The sequence below is a fragment of the Melospiza georgiana genome, chromosome 16 (assembly GCF_028018845.1).
Source record: "Melospiza georgiana isolate bMelGeo1 chromosome 16, bMelGeo1.pri, whole genome shotgun sequence".
Lineage (NCBI taxonomy): Eukaryota > Metazoa > Chordata > Aves > Passeriformes > Passerellidae > Melospiza > Melospiza georgiana.
The window spans coordinates 14596583-14615404 of NC_080445.1; the positions used below are offsets into that span (position 1 = coordinate 14596583).

Genomic DNA, 18822 nt, shown 5'->3' on the forward strand with positions numbered 1-18822 from the left:
TTTAGTTAGTAAAAAATAAAAATAAAAGTCTTCACCGCCATTGAGAAATTTTTTGTTGCTTTTATAACTATGTATTTTGTCTTTTTTTTTTTTTATGGTTTCAGTTGTGGTTTTTTGAAATCCTTTTCGACAGTGACAAACTGAGGTAACGTCTGTGACACTACAGCCTCTCCTACGGGAAGAAGGTCCGAAACCCGACAGCTGAGGGAACTGGAAATAAAAACCTGACAACCTACGGACACAGCGACCTCGACGGGGACAGAAATCACACCGGGCACCCCCTGGGGCACAGCCGGGCGGTGCCACCGAGCCCTCCCGGGGCGGCCGGGATCCCTTATCTACATTATTGCACGAAAGATCGAGGACATCGAGGGACCTAAGGCAAAGAGGAGTAAAACCGGTGCCTAGCTCTCTACGTGGGGCAATGCTACGTCTAACGCCGGGCCCGGGGGTGCCGGGGACGGGGCACGGCGGGGGCGGCCCCTGCTCTGTAAACTGCGGCTGCTGCTGCTGCTGGAAAGCGTTATAGCCCTTTGTGGGGAATTGGGGCACCGGGGCCGCCCCACGGCGCCCACCCCGTGCGAGGGAAGCCCGAACCACAGCAGGGTGCTCTTGCCTTGGGGTGCCCCCACAGCGGCGCTGGGGGAGCTCCCCGCTCTGCTGGGTGCCCGAATCCGGGAGGGAAGGTGTGACCTCCACGCAGAGCCCAGGATATTGTCACTGCGGGGCCACCGGTGGCTGCAGCCAGCCCCGGCAGGGCCTGTCCCGCTGTCCCCGCCAGCCCCAGGGGAGGTGACAGGGTGGGGAAGGGGTGACAGCGAGGAGAGGTGATGGGGACAGCACGGAGAAGCAGGCGGGCCCGCGGAGGCCGCTCGGAGCTCCCTGCCCCGCTCCCGGGCCGTGCAGCCTGGAGGCACCGCTGCCACCTGCCCCCTCCCCGGGTACGAAGGGGCTGCACAGGGGACAGCGGGGACAGCGGCACGGCAGAGCCCGCCCGGCCCGAGCATCCGCCCTGCGGCAGGGCCGGCACCGGCCCGGGGCAGGGGCTGGGACACACAACGACACAGACAGGGACACTTGCTACATCAATGGCTGCCAGCACCTCCCACGGCAGGGAGGCAGCCGGGGCCGCCGGGGCTCGGGGGCTGCTGGCGACCCCCGGCTCCCCGTCACCCGCCTCCCCGCGCCCTCCCGGTCCCACAGCGCGGCAGGGACCGGCGGAAGAGGGCGAATCACCACCCACCCGAACCCCCAAAGGCCTCCTCCACCGAGCAGGGTCATCGGCCTTCCCGCTCCGGGCGGGGCGAGCAGGGCTGGGGCAGAGCCCGTGCATCGCCCGCTGCCCCCGACTCTTCCTCCCCGCCCTGGGAGACCCCTCCCCGTGCCCCGGGGAGCCTCGCAGGGGCAGCACAGCCGTGCCAGGGCCGTGGGTGCCCCCGGCCTCCCCATCAGCGAGCGGTGCCCAGGCGGGGCGGGGGGATCGGCATCCTCGGCGCTACGGAGCGCAACCAGTTCTGTCCTTTTCCTCTTCCATCGTGTTTCTTTTCCTTTTTTTTTTTTTTTTGTTTTTTTCCTTTGGGAAACCCAGAGCCCGGTCCCGGCTCGTGCCGCCACCACGGCGTGCTGCCCCATCGCTGTCCCCGGGGCGGGGGACGGGCGGGTGGCGCCGCCGTCACACGCAGATCTCTATTGCTGTGGCCAGGACCATCTGCCCCTTGCCCTTGTCCTGCCGTCCGTCTGTCCTGCTGGCCGGGCCCGGGGCGGCTGCGCCGGGCTCGGGGCGGGCCGCTCCGCTCCCCTCGGTCAGGACGGTCCTCTTGAGCGGGGCGGGGGTGCAGGAGCCGCCGGCCTCGTGGCAGTGCGGCCCGGCCGGGAGCTTGTCCCTGGCGTGCTTGCGGGAGCGGTACGAGGGCCGGCACCGCACCTCGGCCATGAGGTCGCACTTGATGAAGTAGAAAACCTCCTTGACGGGGCAGCGCTTCTCGGGGTCGAGGGCCAGCAGGCGCTGGAACATGCGCAGGGCGCTGTCCGTGAAGCGGCGCCACTGCGAGGGCAGCCCCGCCAGCCGCCCCTTCTGCCACCGCACGAACTCCTCGAAGAAGGCGTCGGACGCCACGGCCGCCTCCCAGGGGAAGTTGCCGGTGAGAACGCAGAAGATGAGCACCCCGAAAGCCCAGACGTCGATGCTGGTGTCCACGGCGAAGCCCTCGGCGCGGCCGGCCTGGCACACCTCGGGCGCCGTGTAGGGGATGGTGCCGCTGATGCGCTTGACCCGGCAGCCCACCTTGCGCGTCATGCCGAAATCCGCCAGCTTGACGCGGCGGCAGTCGCGGTCGAAGAGCAGCACGTTCTCCGGTTTGATGTCCCGGTGCACCAGGCTCTTGCTGTGCATGTAGTCGAGGGCCAGGCCCAGCTGCTGCACGCAGCGCTTCACCAGCTCCTCGGGGAGCCCCACCTGCGGGGGGACACGGCGTCAGCCACCCCAGCCAGCCCCGGGGGCACCCACACCTCCATGGGCTCATGGTCCTGGGTGCTCTGGGGCAGGGGATGGTGGTGGGCCATGGGCCACCCAAGAGATGGGTGGTGGGTCTCAGGCTCCCCCATAGGGCGGTTTGGGTTGGAAGGGACCTTAAAGATCGTCCAGTTCCACCTCCTGCCCTAGGAAGGAACACTTTCCACTATCCAAGGCTGCTCCAACCCTCATCCAACCTGGCCCTGGACACTTCCAGGGATGGGGCAGCCACAGCTTCCCCAGGAGAAGGGTGATGGGTCTCAGGCCATCCTAGGGATGGGTGATGGATCTTAGGGCACCCAGAGGAAGGGTGATGGGTCTCAGGCCATCCTAGGGATGGGTGATGGATCTTAGGGCACCCAGAGGAAGGGTGATGGGTCTCAGGCCATCCTAGGGATGAGTGATGGATCTTAGGGCACCCAGAGGAAGGGTGATGGGTCTCAGGCCATCCTAGGGATGGGTGATGGATCTTAGGGCACCCAGAGAAAGGGTGATGGGTCTCAGGCCATCCTAGGGATGGGTGATGGATCTTAGGCCACCCAGAGGAAGGGTGATGGGTCTCAGGCCACCCAGAGGATGGGTGATAGGCTCCACATTTATTTGTAGGTGCTTGTGGTCAAGCCCAGCCCAGATGGGGGTGCCCAGTCCCTGCAGCCCCTCCCACACTGGCCCAAAGCCCAGGGGCAGCTTTGCTCAGCCCCCCCTGAGCCCCCACATCCCACAGAGGCTCCCTGGGAGGTGCTGGCTCCCACCTGAGGCGGGATGATGTCGAAGAGGTCCCCGCCGGGGGCGTACTCCTGAGCGAACACGTAGCAGTCCTCGGTCTCGAAGACCACGTCGAAGACCTTGATGATGAAGGGGCTGGAGGAGAGCGTGTTGGTGATGCTGAATTCCCGCAGGAAGTTCTTCAGCTTCGTCTTGCTCTTGTTGACGAACTTGAGGGCCATCTTGGTGCCTGTGGAGGGCAGGGCACAGGAGTGAGCCCTCGGCTGGGACAGACCCAGCGCCCCGCTCCCAGCCCACACCCTGCTCTCCTCACCTGTGCTTTTGTGGGACACCAGGTCCACCTTGCCGTAGGTGCCCTTGCCGAGCTCGCGGATGAGGTCGTAGTGCTTGGTGATGTCGGTGCCCGAGAGGGTGCGGATGGCCAGGGACTGCATGTCCTCGGTGATCAGGGGCACCCCGCAGCAGCCCAGCTTGCGCGACGGCTCCTGCTCAATCGAGCCCGCGCTCATGGTTGCGCTGCAAGGCACAGGGGGCACTGCTTCCATGAGGCTGCAGGGCCGTGGTGTCCCATCCTGTCCCATCCCATCTCATCCCATCCCATCCCATCCCATCCCATCCCATCCCATCCCATCCCATCCCATCCCATCTCATCCCATCCATCCCATCCCATCCCATCCCATCCCATCTCACCCCATCCCACCCCACCCCATCCCATCCCGTCCCTTCCCCAGGGCTCCAGCCATGGCAAAGGGGGATTGGGCTGAGCAGCCCCCACTGGGTGCCACCCCTCTGTCCCCAAGGGTCACCAACCCAGTGGTTCTGGAGGGGATGCTCCAGCCTCTACAGGGGCTGCAGCCGTGTGGGTGTTTGGGGGCAAAGGGAGGGGTCCAGGCATGGCAGAGACAGGGACAAGGACACACATGGATACAAACAGGGACACACACATGGACACGTTTTCTCAGGCCTGGTGTGTTCCCAGCCACGCTGCAGGACAGGAGCTGAGGCCCTTTGGGGGTCCCCTCTCTGCTGTGTCCCCAGTGAGCCAGCCCTGGGTGCTCCATACTGAGCCCCTCTGGAGCTGAGCCTCACCCAGCCAGGGGAGCTCCAGAGGGGAACCAGGGCCCTGCCCTGGCACCAAGGGCACACAATGGCTCTGCAGCAAATCCCTCCCTCACATCTCTCTGACCATCCACCAGCACCAGCTCCTGGCCTTCACCAGCCAGGGTGCCAGAGTGTCCGGTGTGGAGAATCCCAGAATCCCAGATTGATTTGGGGTTTGATGGGATCTTAAAGCCAGTCTTGTTCCATGGCAGGGACACCTCCCACTGTCCCAGGCTGCTCCCAGCCCTGCCCAGCCTGGCCTTGGGCACTGCCAGGGATCCAGGGGCAGCCACAGCTGCTCTGGGCACCCTGTGCCAGGGCCTGCCCACCCTCACAGGGAACAATTCCCAATTCCCAATATCCCATCCATCCCTGCCCTCTGGCAGTGGGAGCCATTCCCTGTGTCTTCTCATTCCAGGCCTTTGTCCCAAGTTCCTCTGCAGCTCTCCTGATGCCTCTCGAGGCACTGAAATGGGCTTTAAGGTCTTCCCAGATTCTTCTCTTTTTCAGGCTGAACAATCCAAATTCTCTCAGCTTTTCCTCATAGCGGAGGTGTTCCATCCCAATAATCATAACTGTAGCTCCTCTGGACTTGCTCCAACATATCCATGTCTTTCCTGTGCTGGGGATCCAAAGGTGGATGCACATTCCTGGTGGGTTCTCACCAAAGCCAAGCAGAGGCCGGCCCAGCCAGCAGCACATGGGCAACAGCACCAACATTCCTCACTCCCAGCAAACAGGGATGGTTTTCTCCACACTCAGAGTCACCCACCAGAGCAGTGAAACCATCCCAGCATCTCCTCTGATGGCTTCAAGGCGCTCCATCACTGCACAAGCACAAACCCTGGGCAGGCAGGGACGTGGGGAGGGCACTCGGTGCCTGCAGGGGGGTGAGGATGGGCACAGAGAGCCCAGGTGGTGCCCACGGGCTCAGCCCCACGCAGGGGCTGTGGCAGCCACCCCAAATGGTGCCAGACACCCCACAAAGCACCTGCAGCACCCCACAGCCGGGCTCACACACAAGGACCCTCCCAGCCCTTCCCAATAAGGCTGAGTCGGATCTCCAACTCCTTCCTTCCTTCCTTCCTTCCTTCCTTCCTTCCTTCCTTCCTTCCTTCCTTCCTTCCTTCCTTCCTTCCTTCCTTCCTTCCTTCCTTCCTTCCTTCCTTCCTTCCTTCCTTCCTTCCTTCCTTCCTTCCTTCCTTCCTTCCTTCCTTCCTTCCTTCCTTCCTTCCTTCCTTCCTTCCTTCCTTCCTTCCTTCCTTCCTTCCTTCCTTCCTTCCTTCCTTCCTTCCTTCCTTCCTTCCTTCCTTCCTTCCTTCCTTCCTTCCTTCCTTCCTTCCTTCCTTCCTTCCTTCCTTCCTTCCTTCCTTCCTTCCTTCCTTCCTTCCTTCCTTCCTTCCTTCCTTCCTTCCTTCCTTCCTTCCTTCCTTCCTTCCTTCCTTCCTTCCTTCCTTCCTTCCTTCCTTCCTTCCTTCCTTCCTTCCTTCCTTCCTTCCTTCCTTCCTTCCTTCCTTCCTTCCTTCCTTCCTTCCTTCCTTCCTTCCTTCCTTCCTTCCTTCCTTCCTTCCTTCCTTCCTTCCTTCCTTCCTTCCTTCCTTCCTTCCTTCCTTCCTTCCTTCCTTCCTTCCTTCCTTCCTTCCTTCCTTCCTTCCTTCCTTCCTTCCTTCCTTCCTTCCTTCCTTCCTTCCTTCCTTCCTTCCTTCCTTCCTTCCTTCCTTCCTTCCCCTCACTGTCATCCCAAACCAAAGCTCAGCTTCTTCACTTATTATAGTTATATTTTTTTTCCCTGGGAAGTTGGGGAAAAAATAGAAAAGGAACTTCAACATCATGATGTTCCAAAAATGTACCAGTTTGACTCATAAGATCTCCGAAGCAGCTCATCTCCATAGTGTTTCATTGGCCCCCTGGCAGAGGAGCACCATCTCAGCGTCTGGGTGCTGGAGGTGGAGGTGGATCAGCAGCAGCTCGCTGGAGGCAGGACTGAGAACAGCCCTCAGCATCCTGCACGAAGAATTCCGGCTACGCTTGCATTTACGGCTGCGCTCATCAATGTCCCTTAATTAACCGCCATTGAAATGCAATTATTCAAGTCGGGAAGGTTGGCTTTGGGGAAAAACCCTGCTGGTTGGATGGGAGTGAGGAGAGGGAGGGCTGGCAGCTCGTGGAAGTGCTCTCCAAGTCAAGGGCTGTTTGTTTTTCCCCTTGGCTCAGCCTGTTGGCGTTTCCAGGTGTCTCCTTCCCAGGCAGGAACCGAGGGGCACCCACGGGCAGCGGGGATCCCGCCGGGTCCGGAACCGTGCTGCGGCCGGGCTGGCACGGCTGGCACCGGGATGTGCTGCCCGGGATGGGCACGGGCCGGGATCCTGCTCCGAACAGCAACCACGCCTGACCGGGGATAACGGGGCACCACGGGGCCAGCGCCGACCCCAGGAGGAGCCAAACAGCGACGGTGGCCAAAACACCAACACGCCGAGGCCATGGTGGCCAAAACACCAACACACCGAGGCCATGGTGGCCAAAACCCCGACACGCCGAGGCCACGGTGGCCAAAACACCAACACGCCGAGGCCACGGTGGCCAAAACACCGACACGCTGAGGCCACGGTGGCCAAAGCCCCAACACGCCGAGGCCACGGTGGCCAAAACCCCAACACACCGAGGCCACGGTGACAGAAACCCCGACACGCCGAGGCCACGGTGACCAAAACACCGACATGCTGAGCCCACGGTGGCCAAAACCCCGACACGCCGAGGCCACGGTGACCAAAACACCGACATGCTGAGCCCACGGTGGCCAAAACCCCGACACGCCGAGGCCACGGAAAGCACAAACACAGAAGTTGTCATTAAAAATGGAAAGCTTTTGGAAGCATGTTGGGTTTGATGCGGGGCAGCAGCGGGAGGCAGCGAGGGCTCGGTGCCAGCGCCGTGCGCTCCCAGGGACAGCGGGAATAACGGGAATAGCGGGGCACACAGGGGTGGCAGTGCCAGTGCGGCAGGAGATGCCGCCAGCTTGGCCTGGCCGGGTTGAGGTCCCACATCCCTCTGCAGCCAGGCCAGTCCCAGCAAGGAGCACCTGTGTGGCCCCACGCCGGATCAGGTCACTCCAGAGCCACAGCGGGGCCTTTCCCGGCACCCCAGCTCCTCTCCCGCCCCAAACCCTGGAAGGGAGGCAGCACCACGACCCAAGGAGGACAAACACACCTTCTCCAGCTCAGTTCCAGGTGCTCCTGAAGGAGCTTTCCCAAGCAGGGAGGAGGGATGAGCATCCCGGCCGAGCCCCCACGGCGCAGGGTCCCACAGTGACAGAGGCAGCGCGGCCGCTGCCGCGTGGCCCCGGGACCTGCCGCGCACCACAGGCGGTTCCTGCCGTCATCTCCGCATCCTGAGCCATTTCTCCTACTATTCAGACTAAAATTGTTCTGTGTTTAAGCTTCAGAACCGTTTATCTCATTGAGTGAGGAGGATAATCCACCCACCTCTTCCTTGCTCCCTGGCAGGTATTTATAGGCAGCCACTCGTCTCCCGTCGGCAGCTGCCGCTCCTCTTCCCCGAGCTCCCGGCTCCATCCCCGGCCCCGCGGAGCACATCCCGCTAGGACATCATCCCCACCATCCCCATTATCCCATAGCCACAGCCCAGCATCCTGCCGGGAGCCCACAGTGCTGCCCAGCGCTGTTCCCTGCCGGGGATGCTCTGCCCTGCTCTGGGTCCTGCTCCAGCCCTGGGCACAGCGGCTCTGCCGATAACTAATTGCAAACTCATTAGGAGCTCATTGAGAGGAGCAGAGGCCGCCCGGGAGAGCTGCCCCAGGCTCCCGCAGAGAAGGCGGCTGGAGCAGCGGCTGCTTGGAAACTAAGAGGGAAAGCGGGAAAAAAATCCCTCTGGCCACATCAGAGACTGACAGAAAAACAACCCAGTTATTGAGGGAGGCTACAGGAAAAGGGTTTGGGCTGAGCCTGATGCACGGTTGAGCGCTGGGGGCTGGGACTCGATTAAAGGAAAATCTGTGCAGGGCAGGGGCTCTGCAAAACCCGGATTCCTCTTTAAAGAGGGGAGAAATGTGAAATGCAGCAGTGGGATGGGCACAGGCCCACGCTGCTCTGTCCCTGCACTTGGCAGAGATTTATTTCCCTGTTTCCCATGTTCAAACCCTCAGTTATGAGCTCATAACACCAACTCCCGTCCAAGCCCAGCAGGCTGGAGGCCAGGGCATCCCTCAGGAGGGATCTCCCTCTCTCCACACCCAACCAGCTTCCAAACCTGCCTTGTTTCCCCTGAACAACACACTGAACCAGCAAACTCATGCCCTGGGCCCTGCCAGAGCCATCCCCTCTCCCAGTTTTCCAGGTGCCAGCACACCCTGGTGTCACTGGAACCAGGGGCCAGCGGTGCTTTGGCCGTGCCCCACACTGAGCTGCTGCCTCCCAGTGCCCCACTGCATTTCCAGCCCTGCCACCTGCATTCCTGCCTGACCCCGTTCCAGGGACATCCTGTCCTCTCCTCCGTGCCCCTGGGACCTGCAGAGCAGATTGGAGCTGTGCATCCCGGGGCTGTGGCACACAAAGGCACCTTGGCCTAACGGGGACAGCGTGGCTGTGGGGGCAGGACAGGAATCCCACCGGGGCTTGGGGCCACCAGCACCTCCATGGCCAGGCAGCCTCCAGCCAGGCCGGCCACCACCTCCCACCTCACCCAGAGCAGCCAAACAGGCACAGGGAAAGGATTCCTGCATGCCAGGGCCATGCAAAGCCTCTCAGGGCAAGCCGAGTGTGTCCAGGAGGTCACACATGGCACGGGGACATTGGCTGCTGGCAGTGGTTTGGGGACAGGCCCTCTGCCACCATCCTGCAGCCCAGGGGGAGCAGAGGCCGTGGGTGGGGCAGGTCCCCATGGGCAGCTGGCTCCAGAGCAGCGGGAAAGGCTGGAGCACCACGGGCACACCGGAACCAGCACCGAAGCTCCAGCGAGGCACCCGCAGCCACTGGCACTGCCCAGTGCCCCCGTGCAGGGCTGGACTGGCACTGCCCAGTGTCCCCGTGCAGGGCTGGACTGGCACTGCCCAGTGCCCTCAGTGCAGGGCTGGACTGGCACTGCCCAGTGCCCCCGTGCAGGGCTGGACTGGCACTGCCCAGTGCCCTCAGTGCAGGGCTGGACTGGCACTGCCCAGTGCCCCCGTGCAGGGCTGGACTGGCACTGCCCAGTGCCCTCAGTGCAGGGCTGGACTGGCACTGCCCAGTGCCCCCGTGCAGGGCTCGACTGGCACTGCCCAGTGTCCCCGTGCAGGGCTGGGCTGGCACTGCCCAGTGTCCCCATGCAGGGCTGGACTGGCACTGCCCAGTGCCCCCCATGCAGGGCTGGGCTGGCACTGCCCAATGCCCCCCGTGCAGGGCTGGACTGGCACTGCCCAGTGCCCCCACGCTGGGCTGGGCTGGCACTGAGCTCCAGGGTATCAGCAATTCTCATACCAGCTCCTTGCCCAGGGCACAGCAGCTTGCCTGGCAGCAGGATTCTCTTTGGCACAGCCAGTAACGCCCAGCCAGGCACTGCTCTCCCAGTGCAGATGTTCCAGATGCAGGGCAGGGTCAGGCCCTGTCACCCCATCCGCGGTGTCCCTCGCTGCAGGAGCCATCTCCCGTCCTGGCCAGCATTCTGTGACAAGCTTCCTCAGCCTCTGGTCCCAGGATTCAGGTTTCACACAGCGATTCGGGAAGAGCAAACAAAGCAGTGCCGGGACTCTCCTCCGCCGCTCCTCCTTCCAGCCACCGTCCCTGTGCCCTCCGAGCTGCCAGCAGGATTTTCCCTGCCCTCCCGCACACGGAGCTGTCTCTGTCCATCGGCCCCGATGACAGGACCTTGGCCGCCTTGCAGAGCTCCTGGCCTCCCGGGGTTTTGCTGCCGAGCAGGATTGGCTTCCTTAGGACCTCAGCTCCTCCAGCCCGCAGCTCCTCCCGCCTTCGCCGCCAGCACCGGGGACTTGTGATTACTTCATTGTTTGATTGGTTTCATCAGCCTGTCATCATCTCCCTCCCAAAAACTCTTCCGCCAGCGCCGGCGGCCCCGCACGGTTGGGATCTGCAAAGACAAACGCCCCGAGCGAGCGGCACCTGCCCGACCCGCGGCACGGCCAGCCGGCCCCCTCGCTCCTGGCGACAACAGGGACACGTCCCTGTGCCACAAAGCCAGCCCTGAGTGCGCTGCAAGGCTTTGTGTGCCCCCAGCTCAGCCTGCCGCCGCCTGGGGGGCTCCCGTGAAGGAGATGCTCCCGTGAAGGAGATGCTCCCACCTCTGGGGCTCTGCTCCCGCAGCAGGGCACGGTGACACGCACGGTGACACGCACGGTGACACGCACGGTGACACCGGGCGGGTCGGGGGCTCGCACACGGACAGCCAGCCCCGAGGGTCCCGGACAGAGCCGTGCCGAGGCCGGGCCGCCCTGTCCCCGGTCCCCGAGCCGTGCTGGGGCTCCCGGTGGCGCCGCCCGCCCGCGGCCACGGCGGCTGCGAGGCCGGACCGGAGGAAAGTGGGTCACGCTCCCCCTTCCCGCTGCGGCCCGGGAGCGCCGGGCTGGGATGGAGACCGGCCCCGAGGCCCGGGGACAGCGGGGACAGCGGGGGAGGTGAAAGGGGAGCTGGGGCAGCAGGGGAGGGGACACAAGGAGACAGCAGGGGACGTGGTGAAGGGATGCGAGGGGAGACAAGGAGAGATGACGAGAGGAGATGACACCGGGAGATGGTGAGGGGACAAGGGAGGACACAATGAGGAGAGACAATGAGGGGAAACGAGGGGAGATGGTGGACGGGGCATGAGGGGAGATGGCAGGAGGACATGAGGGGACATGAGGGGAGGTAATAGGGAAGACAGGAAGCTGGTGAGGGAGGACAAGGGGAGGTGAGGGAACATGAGGGGAAACAAGGGGAGATGAGATGGGGAGGTGGTGAGGGGACACAAGGGAACACAATGAGGGGACATGAGGGGACACGGCCTGAGCTGCCCCCGAGGCCGCCTCTCCCTGCTCTCCCCTTCCCCTGTTCCCAGCTGCCCTCCAGCCCAGTGCACCCTTCCTGACACCCCCAGACCCGCCGGCAGCCCCGGGGAGCAGCCCCGCGGCCCCGGCACCACTCGGTGTCACTGACGCCCCTCCGTCCTCCCCCTCGGCCCCCCGCCGCACCGGGGCCGCCCGGGGCGCAGGTGCCACCGGCCGCAGGAGGGACCCGGGCCGGGGGGGGGCAGCGCCCGCACCGCGCGGTGCCCACCCCGCTCCATTCACCGGGAGCGCCGCTCGTACCGGGATGGGGTTTTGTCCCCTCCCCGCGCCGTGCGGGCAAACAAAGGGCGGCCTCGGTACCGGGCGGGCGGCGCCCCCCGCACCGCGATCCTCGCAGCCCCATGCCCGTATCCTCATCCCCGCAGCCCCGTGCCCGCGCCTCATCCCCGCGCCGCCGCCTTACCGGAGGGGCGAGCCGCCGCCGCGCCCCGTCCCCGGCGGGAGAGGAGCCGCCGCCGCCGCCGCCGCCGCGCTCCGCCCGCCCCGCCGGGCTCCTCATGCCGCGGCCCCGCCGCCGCCGGAGGAGCGGAGCGGAGCCGAGGGAGCGGAGGGAGCGGAGGGAGCGGAGCGCGGCGCCCCCCGCAAGCCCCGGCAGCGCCCGCCCCGCGCCGCGCTCCGCCCGCACCGGCACCGGCGCCGCCCCGGGGAGGGAGCGCGGAGCGGGAGGAGCGGGGGGAGCGGGAGGAGCGGGGGGAGCGGGGGGGCTCCGCCGCCGGCCCCGCGGGGATGGGGGATGCGGAATGAGCGATGCGCGATGCGGGGCGCTGCTCGTCCCCGCCCCCCGGTGTGGCCGGGGGGAGTCGGTGCGGGAGCAGCCCGGGAAGGGGGGTCGGGGCTGAGCCGCCCCCTCCCCGCGGGCGCGGAGCTCCGGTACGGCGGGCTCGGCTCGGAGCGGAGCTCGGCGTGGGGACAATGGGGATGGGAGCGGCGCAACGCAGGGGCGGCTTCACACCCGACATCCCCCGAGGCCGATGCGGGGGTCCCAGCACAGCACCGTGTCCTGCTGCTTCCCCGGGCCCCGCTGTCCCTGAGCCCTCCCAGGCTCTGTTCCCTCTCCTGTGGCACAGGCGATGCCCCCGTGGGTGGGTGACGCCCACCCTGGGTCAGGGAATGGTTTGGGTTCGAAGGGACCCTCAGGATCGTCCCGTTCCAACCCCTGCTGTGGGACACCCTCCAGGCTGCTCCAAGCCCCATCCAACACGGCCTTGGACAGCTCCAGGGATGGGGTGGCCACAGCTTCTCTCTCACCATGGCACAGGTGATGCCCACCATGGCACAGACAGCCCCCCAAAATGCTGCTCCTCAATGAGTGCAGGACACGTGGCTTCCCCTGTGGCTCATGAATGGTGGGAGCGTTCAGGCCAAGGAATGCCAGATGAGGCAAACACATCACGGGGGCTTCCCTTCAGGTGCCTTAAATTTGGCAGCACTTTCAGCAAGTGGTGCCAGAGCTGGGCACCAGGAGCTCCAGGCACCCCCAGCCTAGGGGACAGTGACAGCTCTCCGGGAGGAAGATGAGGGGTTGGCACTGTGCTCCCTCTTGGAGCATCCCTGGACACACCTCGTCTTCCCGGCTTTCCTCCTGTGCCCACCAAGGCCAAGCAGGGATGTTTAACACTGGCCAGGATTCGCTTTGGCATTTCCTTGTCCCTCAGCTGGGTGCCAGGTCCCTCGGCTCCCGTCGTGCCACTTTGAAGGGACCCACAGGGCTGCCCCCCCTCCGAGGGGCACAAGGGGCTGTTCCCACAGCCCAGCCGTGCTGGTCCGAGCCGTGCCGGTGCCCCCGAGCCCCCGGAGAGCGGGGAGGGCCGGGAGCCACCGGCTGTGAGTCACGGATAGCGCTGAGCATGCGGAGCAATTAAAGCTTTTCATGAATGACTTTAAGGCAAGAGGCTGAATCACACTCCGACACTGCTTTAATGTGTGCCGGCTGTGCCACTGTCACCCTCTGGCCGCCCGGCAGCTGGCACGGGGCAGGGGCGCTGCCAGCCGCGGGCAGGGCAGCGGTGCCTCCATCCCGCTCCGCTCGGGCCCTGCCAAAGGGACGCTCCAAGGGAGCTGATTCCCGGCGGGATGGAGGCATCGGGATGGCGCTGGGAGGAGAAATGCTGGAGATCCCGGGCTGGGCTGGGGCTGGCGCTGCTCGGAGCGGCCGCTGCGGGGCTGGCACGGCGCTGGCACGGCGCTGGCACGGGGCAGGAGCAGCGGAGGTGCGCGAAAGAGGAACACGGGGGAGCTGGGCAGAGCTGGGCTGCGCTCGGTGTCACCGCAGCAGCGCACCCCTCCATGGGAGGCGTCACCCACCCACGGGGGCATCACCGGTGCCACAGGAGAGGGAGCAGAGTCTGGGAGGGCTCAGCGGCAGCAGGGCCCGGGGAAGCAGCAGGGCACGGTGCTGGGCTGGGGCGCTCCGGCTGCACAACGCTGGGGACCCCCGGATCGGCCTGGGGGGGCCGGGTGTGAAGCCAGGGGGGCAGCACAGCCACCCCCATGGGGCGGCTCCAGGCTCGGCCCTTCCCGAGGCCCCTGTCCCCCGTGTCCCCTGCCTGTCCTTGCGGTGCCGCCCTGGCTCCCGCAGCCTCCCGCTCGCGGCTCCTCCGAGCTCTCTGTCAGCTCTCTCCCTATTTATAGCTCGGGGCTGTTTCTAGGTCAGGCGGGAGCTGCCGGTGCCCGGGGAGCCAGCCCGGGAATCGTGGGGGGCTGCAGGGACACTGCCACACTGCCACACTGTCACAGTGTCACAGTGTCACCATCCTGGTGCTGTGCCCTGGGTACACAGGGGCTGAGCTGGCACCGGGGCCAGCTGGGCCTGGCAGGACATTCCATGGGATTCTGTGGGGCTTGGCAGGGCTTTGTGGGGCTCTGTGGGACCCCACGGCCTCAAGCAGGTCCTCACAGGACTTTGTGGGGCTCAGCAGAGCTCTTTGGGACACCATGGGACTCTTTTGGATTCCATGGGGCTCTGTGGAGCTCTGTGGGCTCCGTGGGGCTCAGCGGGGCTCTGTGTGGCCCAGCAGGGCTCCAGATGACTCCAGGAGGTTCCACGGGGCTCTGTGGGGTCCCTCTGGGGTGTCCCTGTCCCTCGGTGGCACGTGGGTGACAATCACACCGAGCCATAGTAACACCAGTTGTACCGGGGAGCGCCCGCACTGAGCTCGTGGTCTTCAAAGCACTCCCGGAATATTAATAACTAATTAAGATTAACGAGATGAAAGGAGCCAGATCAAACATGTTTATCACCTCGTGCAATCCCAAACCGTGCAAGCCCCCGCCTCCCCGGGGGACCACGAGCGCTGCTGGGATTTGTGCTCGGGAAGGGAATATCCGGCTGGTGCACATCGTGGGATGGCGCTTGGACAGGGTGGGCAGCGGGAAATGACCTGGAAAACCCAAAATATTCCCAGCGTGCCGAATCCCCTCGGAATTCAGCGAGAATTGTCGCCTGTCCCTTCGCCATGGCTCGGCAAGAGCGGGAGCCAAGGCTGAGCCCAGCCGGCCGCGGTCCCACGGCCACCCGCGCCCGTGGCGCTCCGGTGCCAGGAGCCGGAGCCGCCGGGGATGCTGCGGGGATGCTGGGAAGGAGCGGCGGAGGGAAGGAGGGAGGGAAGGCGGGAGCGGAGCACGCCGGGAGCCGCAGCCCGGGCGGGGGGACCCGCTCAGCCTGGGGGTTCCGGTGCGTCCCACCCCGCCACAGCCAGTCCGTGGGGGGACACCACCCGTGTCCCCTCGGTGTCCCCTCGGTCCCTGGGACACAGCCCACCCTCGGGGATCCCCAGGAAAGGAGCGGTGGGGCTGATTCCCGCAGCTCGGAGCCCCCAGCTCGGTGTCCCCCGGGCCGGAGCTGCCACCCCGGCCGGGGACAGCCGGGGGGGTCCCGGGGCTGCTCTCGGGAGCAGGGACAGGCCGTGGGACGGCCCCGCCGGTGACGGGCACACACCGAGCCCCTGCCAGGGGTCCGACCCTGGGGGGCTGCCCCGAGCTCCTCCCGTGCTCCCGGGGCTGCGGGGACCGAGCAGGGCAGGGCGGACACAGCGCCCAGGGATGGATCCCGGGATGGATCCCGGGCCGGGCACAGTGCTCCAGGGATGGATCCCGGGCACAGCGCCCAGGGATGGATCCCGGGATGGATCCCGGGCACAGCGCCCAGGGATGGATCCCGCGATGGATCCCGGGCACAGCGCCCAGGGATGGATCCCGGGATGGATCCCGGACCGGGCACAGCACCCCAGGGATGGATCCCGGACCGGGCACAGCGCCCAGGGATGGATCCCGGACCGGGCACAGTGCCCAGGGATGGATCCCGGGATGGATCCCGGACCGGGCACAGCCCCCAGGGATGGATCCCGGGATGGATCCCGGACCGGGCACAGCGCTCCAGGGATGGGTCCCGGGCAGAGTGCCCAAGGGATGGATCCCGGGCTGCGGGGCACAGCACCCCAAGGATGGATCCCGGGCACAGTGCCCAGGGATGGATCCCGGCTTGGATCCCGGACCGGGCACAGCCCCCAGGGATGGATCCCGGGCCGGGCACAGCACCCCAGGGATGGATCCCGGGCAGAGTGCCCAAGGGATGGATCCCGGGCCGGGCACAGCACCCCAGGGATGGGTCCCGGGCAGAGTGCCCAAGGGATGGATCCCGGACCGGGCACAGCCCCCAGGGATGGATCCCGGGATGGATCCCGGGCAGGGCACAGCGCCCCGGGGATGGATCCGGTGCACAGTGACGGCTGCTCAGCCACCGGCATTGAACGGGACCAGAGGGGCTCTTTGGGATGGGCTGCCCGGGGAAAGAAGCAGAACGCGTTTCTTCAAGGGGAAGGAGGGGCTGAGCTGGGGGCACAGGGAGAGCCACGGGGCTCGTCCTGGCAGCCCGGTGGTGCCCCGGTACCCCGGTACCCCCACAGCAGCCGGCACCGCCCGGCCGCCGCCTCCGCTCGCTGCCCGTTCTCCTGGCACCACCTAGAGGCTGCGGGAACGGGCACGGGGGGACGGACACACGGGGGGACAGCGACAGGGAACAGACACGGACTGACATAGGTGAAAAGACATGAGCGCAGACACGAGGGGACACGCAGAGGGGACAAACACGGGGGGACAAACATGACGGGGCAAACACGTGGGGACAGACATGGGGGACAGACACATTGCCACAGCACCCACGCGTGGGGCCCACGCACTGCCCCTGGCACAGGGGGGGACAGGGTCAGGGGTGGTGACAGGGTGGGTAGCACCTCTGGCAGCACCTCCTGTCACCCCAGGACCCGCCCTGGTGGGGCTGTGCAGGAGGTGACAGGCGATGGCAGCTGTGTCCCCACGGGATGGAGACAGACTCAGGGACAAGCTGGCGACAGCCAGGGGGTGTTCAGCGACCGGACACACCCCCACCCCCCATTGCAGCCACCTTGAAGCAGGGTAGGACAGGGAGAAGCCTCTGTGCACAAACCATGGGTGTCCATCCCTCGCTGTCCCCGAGCAGGGAGGGGCAGCCCCTGCAGCCACCCCGGGGACCCTGGGCCACCACACTGCCACCCCGGGTGCTCCAGGCCCATGCCACCTATGGTGTGGCACAGGCTGGGTGCCCCTGGTGTCCCCGGCTGTGGGACAGGAGCCGTGGGAGCTCTGTGCCCCCACAGCCAGGCCCTCCCAGCCCCTGGTATCCCTGCTCCCCACCTGGGCACTGACTCACAGGAACTGAGCTCCAAAACCTCATGGTTTACACCAAAACAAACCCTACAGCTCTGTGCCACCTGTGAGGAAGGCCAGACTGCCTGGATGGATCCAGCTGGTGGCCCTGAGCCCCCCCAGACCCCACTGGGGACAGCCAGTGCCGGGAGGGAGCAGAGAGGGGCTGTGCTCGGCGCTGGCAGCGTGGCACAGGAGCCGGCAGTGGCTCGGTGCCACCAGGAGCAGTTGGGCACAGCGTGTGCCAGCACTGGCACCTCGCATCCTGCCCGGCTCGTTCCGGCCCCGCTCATCCTCCTTGGCTGGGGCTCAGCAACACCATGGAGAGGAGATTTCGGGAAAGGGGGAGGTGAGCACCGGGGCTGCTGCCCAAAGGGACGGGGCACGGGGAGCCTGTGGCTCTTCTTGTGGAACCCCCAAGTGCCCAGGGAGGAGCAGACACTGCCCAGGGACCCTGGTCAGGTGAGCTGGGATGGCTGGGATGGCTCCAGGATGGATTGGGGATGGTTCTGGGATGGCTGGGACGGCTCCAGGATGGATTGGGGATGGTTCTGGGATGGCTGGGACGGCTCCAGGATGGATTGGGGATGGTTCTGGGATGGCTGGGACGGCTCCAGGATGGATCGGGGATGGTTCTGGGATGGCTGGGACAGCTCGAGGATGGATTGGGGATGGTTCTGGGATGGCTGGGACAGCTCCAGGATGGACTGGGGACGGTTCTGGGATGGCTCCGGGAGGCCGTGGGTGCACACGCTGCTGCCCACAGCCCTACTGCTCCCATGGACACCACTGAGCTGGCAGGCACGGTACGGGATGCCCAGCGGTTCCCTGCTGCCAGGGAGGCACATCCCGGGCGGACACACGTGCACCCAGCACCGGCTCCGGGCTCCCCTTTGGGAGGGGATGCTCCCGCTCCCAAGCAAACTTTGGCACTGCCCCCGGGCCGGCTCGATGCCCACTCCGTGCCCTCCCTGCGCTCACAGTGTCCCCGCCGGGCTGTGCCGGGCACTCACCTGTGCAGGTGCAGAGGCTGAAGCTCCTCTTTCTGGAAGCAGACGAAGCAGAAAGAATCCATGGCTCGGCTGCGGCGGCCCCCGCGCCCGGCCGAGGGTGACCGCAGTGCCGGGGGGCTGCTGGCATCGTCCCCGCGCTGCCGGCGGTGCCCGGAGGCTCAGGCGGGCCCTGCCGGGGCCATGGTGCCGGGAGCCCTCACACGGCCCGGCTGGACACCGGGAGCCCTCACACGGCCGGGCCGAGCACCGGGAGCCCTCACACGGCCGGGCCGGGCACCGGGAGCCCTCACACGGCCGGGCCGAGCACCGGGAGCCCTCACACGGCCGCGCTGGGCGCCGGCAGCCGTCGCTCCCCGGGCACGGAGGCGGCTCCGGGCCGGGCCCCGTCCCGCGTTGCCGTCCGGCCAGGCCCGGTTATGCCAGGCCCAGCCATGGCCCTGCCCGGCCCTCAGGGGGCACCGGGGCTCGGGCAGGGCGGGCCCAGGCTCCGGCCGAGCCCTGCGGGGCTCAGGGGCTGCCCCGGGCAGCGGGGACGGGCAGGGTCCCTGCAGCAGGTGGGGTCCGGCGGGCTCTGACGGGATCCAGCGCGCCCTGGAAGGGTCTGCAGGGACACGGGCAGCCGGACACACGGACGGAGGGGAAAGTTGTGCCGTCGTGGAGCGGCGGCTCCGCGGGGCTCGTCTCACCGGCAGAGCCGCCGCTCGCTCTGACAGCCCAAGCAGCGTGCGAGTATTAAT

At 66.0% G+C, this 18822-nt stretch overlaps 1 protein-coding gene across 2 annotated transcripts; it reads right to left on the bottom strand.

Moving 5' to 3' along the window:
• Nucleotides 1-1589: 1589 nt before the first annotated feature.
• Nucleotides 1590-18248, bottom strand: SBK1 (SH3 domain binding kinase 1). Of its 2 annotated transcripts, none has more exons than XM_058035281.1 (4): nucleotides 18086-18248; nucleotides 3552-3754; nucleotides 3265-3467; nucleotides 1590-2455 (listed from the first exon to the last, which is right to left on the bottom strand). In XM_058035281.1, exons 1-4 carry the CDS (start codon nucleotides 18145-18147, stop codon nucleotides 1673-1675), a joined length of 1251 nt encoding a protein of 416 aa, XP_057891264.1. In that variant the 5' UTR covers nucleotides 18148-18248; the 3' UTR covers nucleotides 1590-1672. The 2 variants fall into 2 exon arrangements, with proteins under 2 accessions (XP_057891264.1, XP_057891265.1); XM_058035282.1 differs by lacking the exon at nucleotides 18086-18248 and adding an exon at nucleotides 11794-11843.
• Nucleotides 18249-18822: the final 574 nt, after the last annotated feature.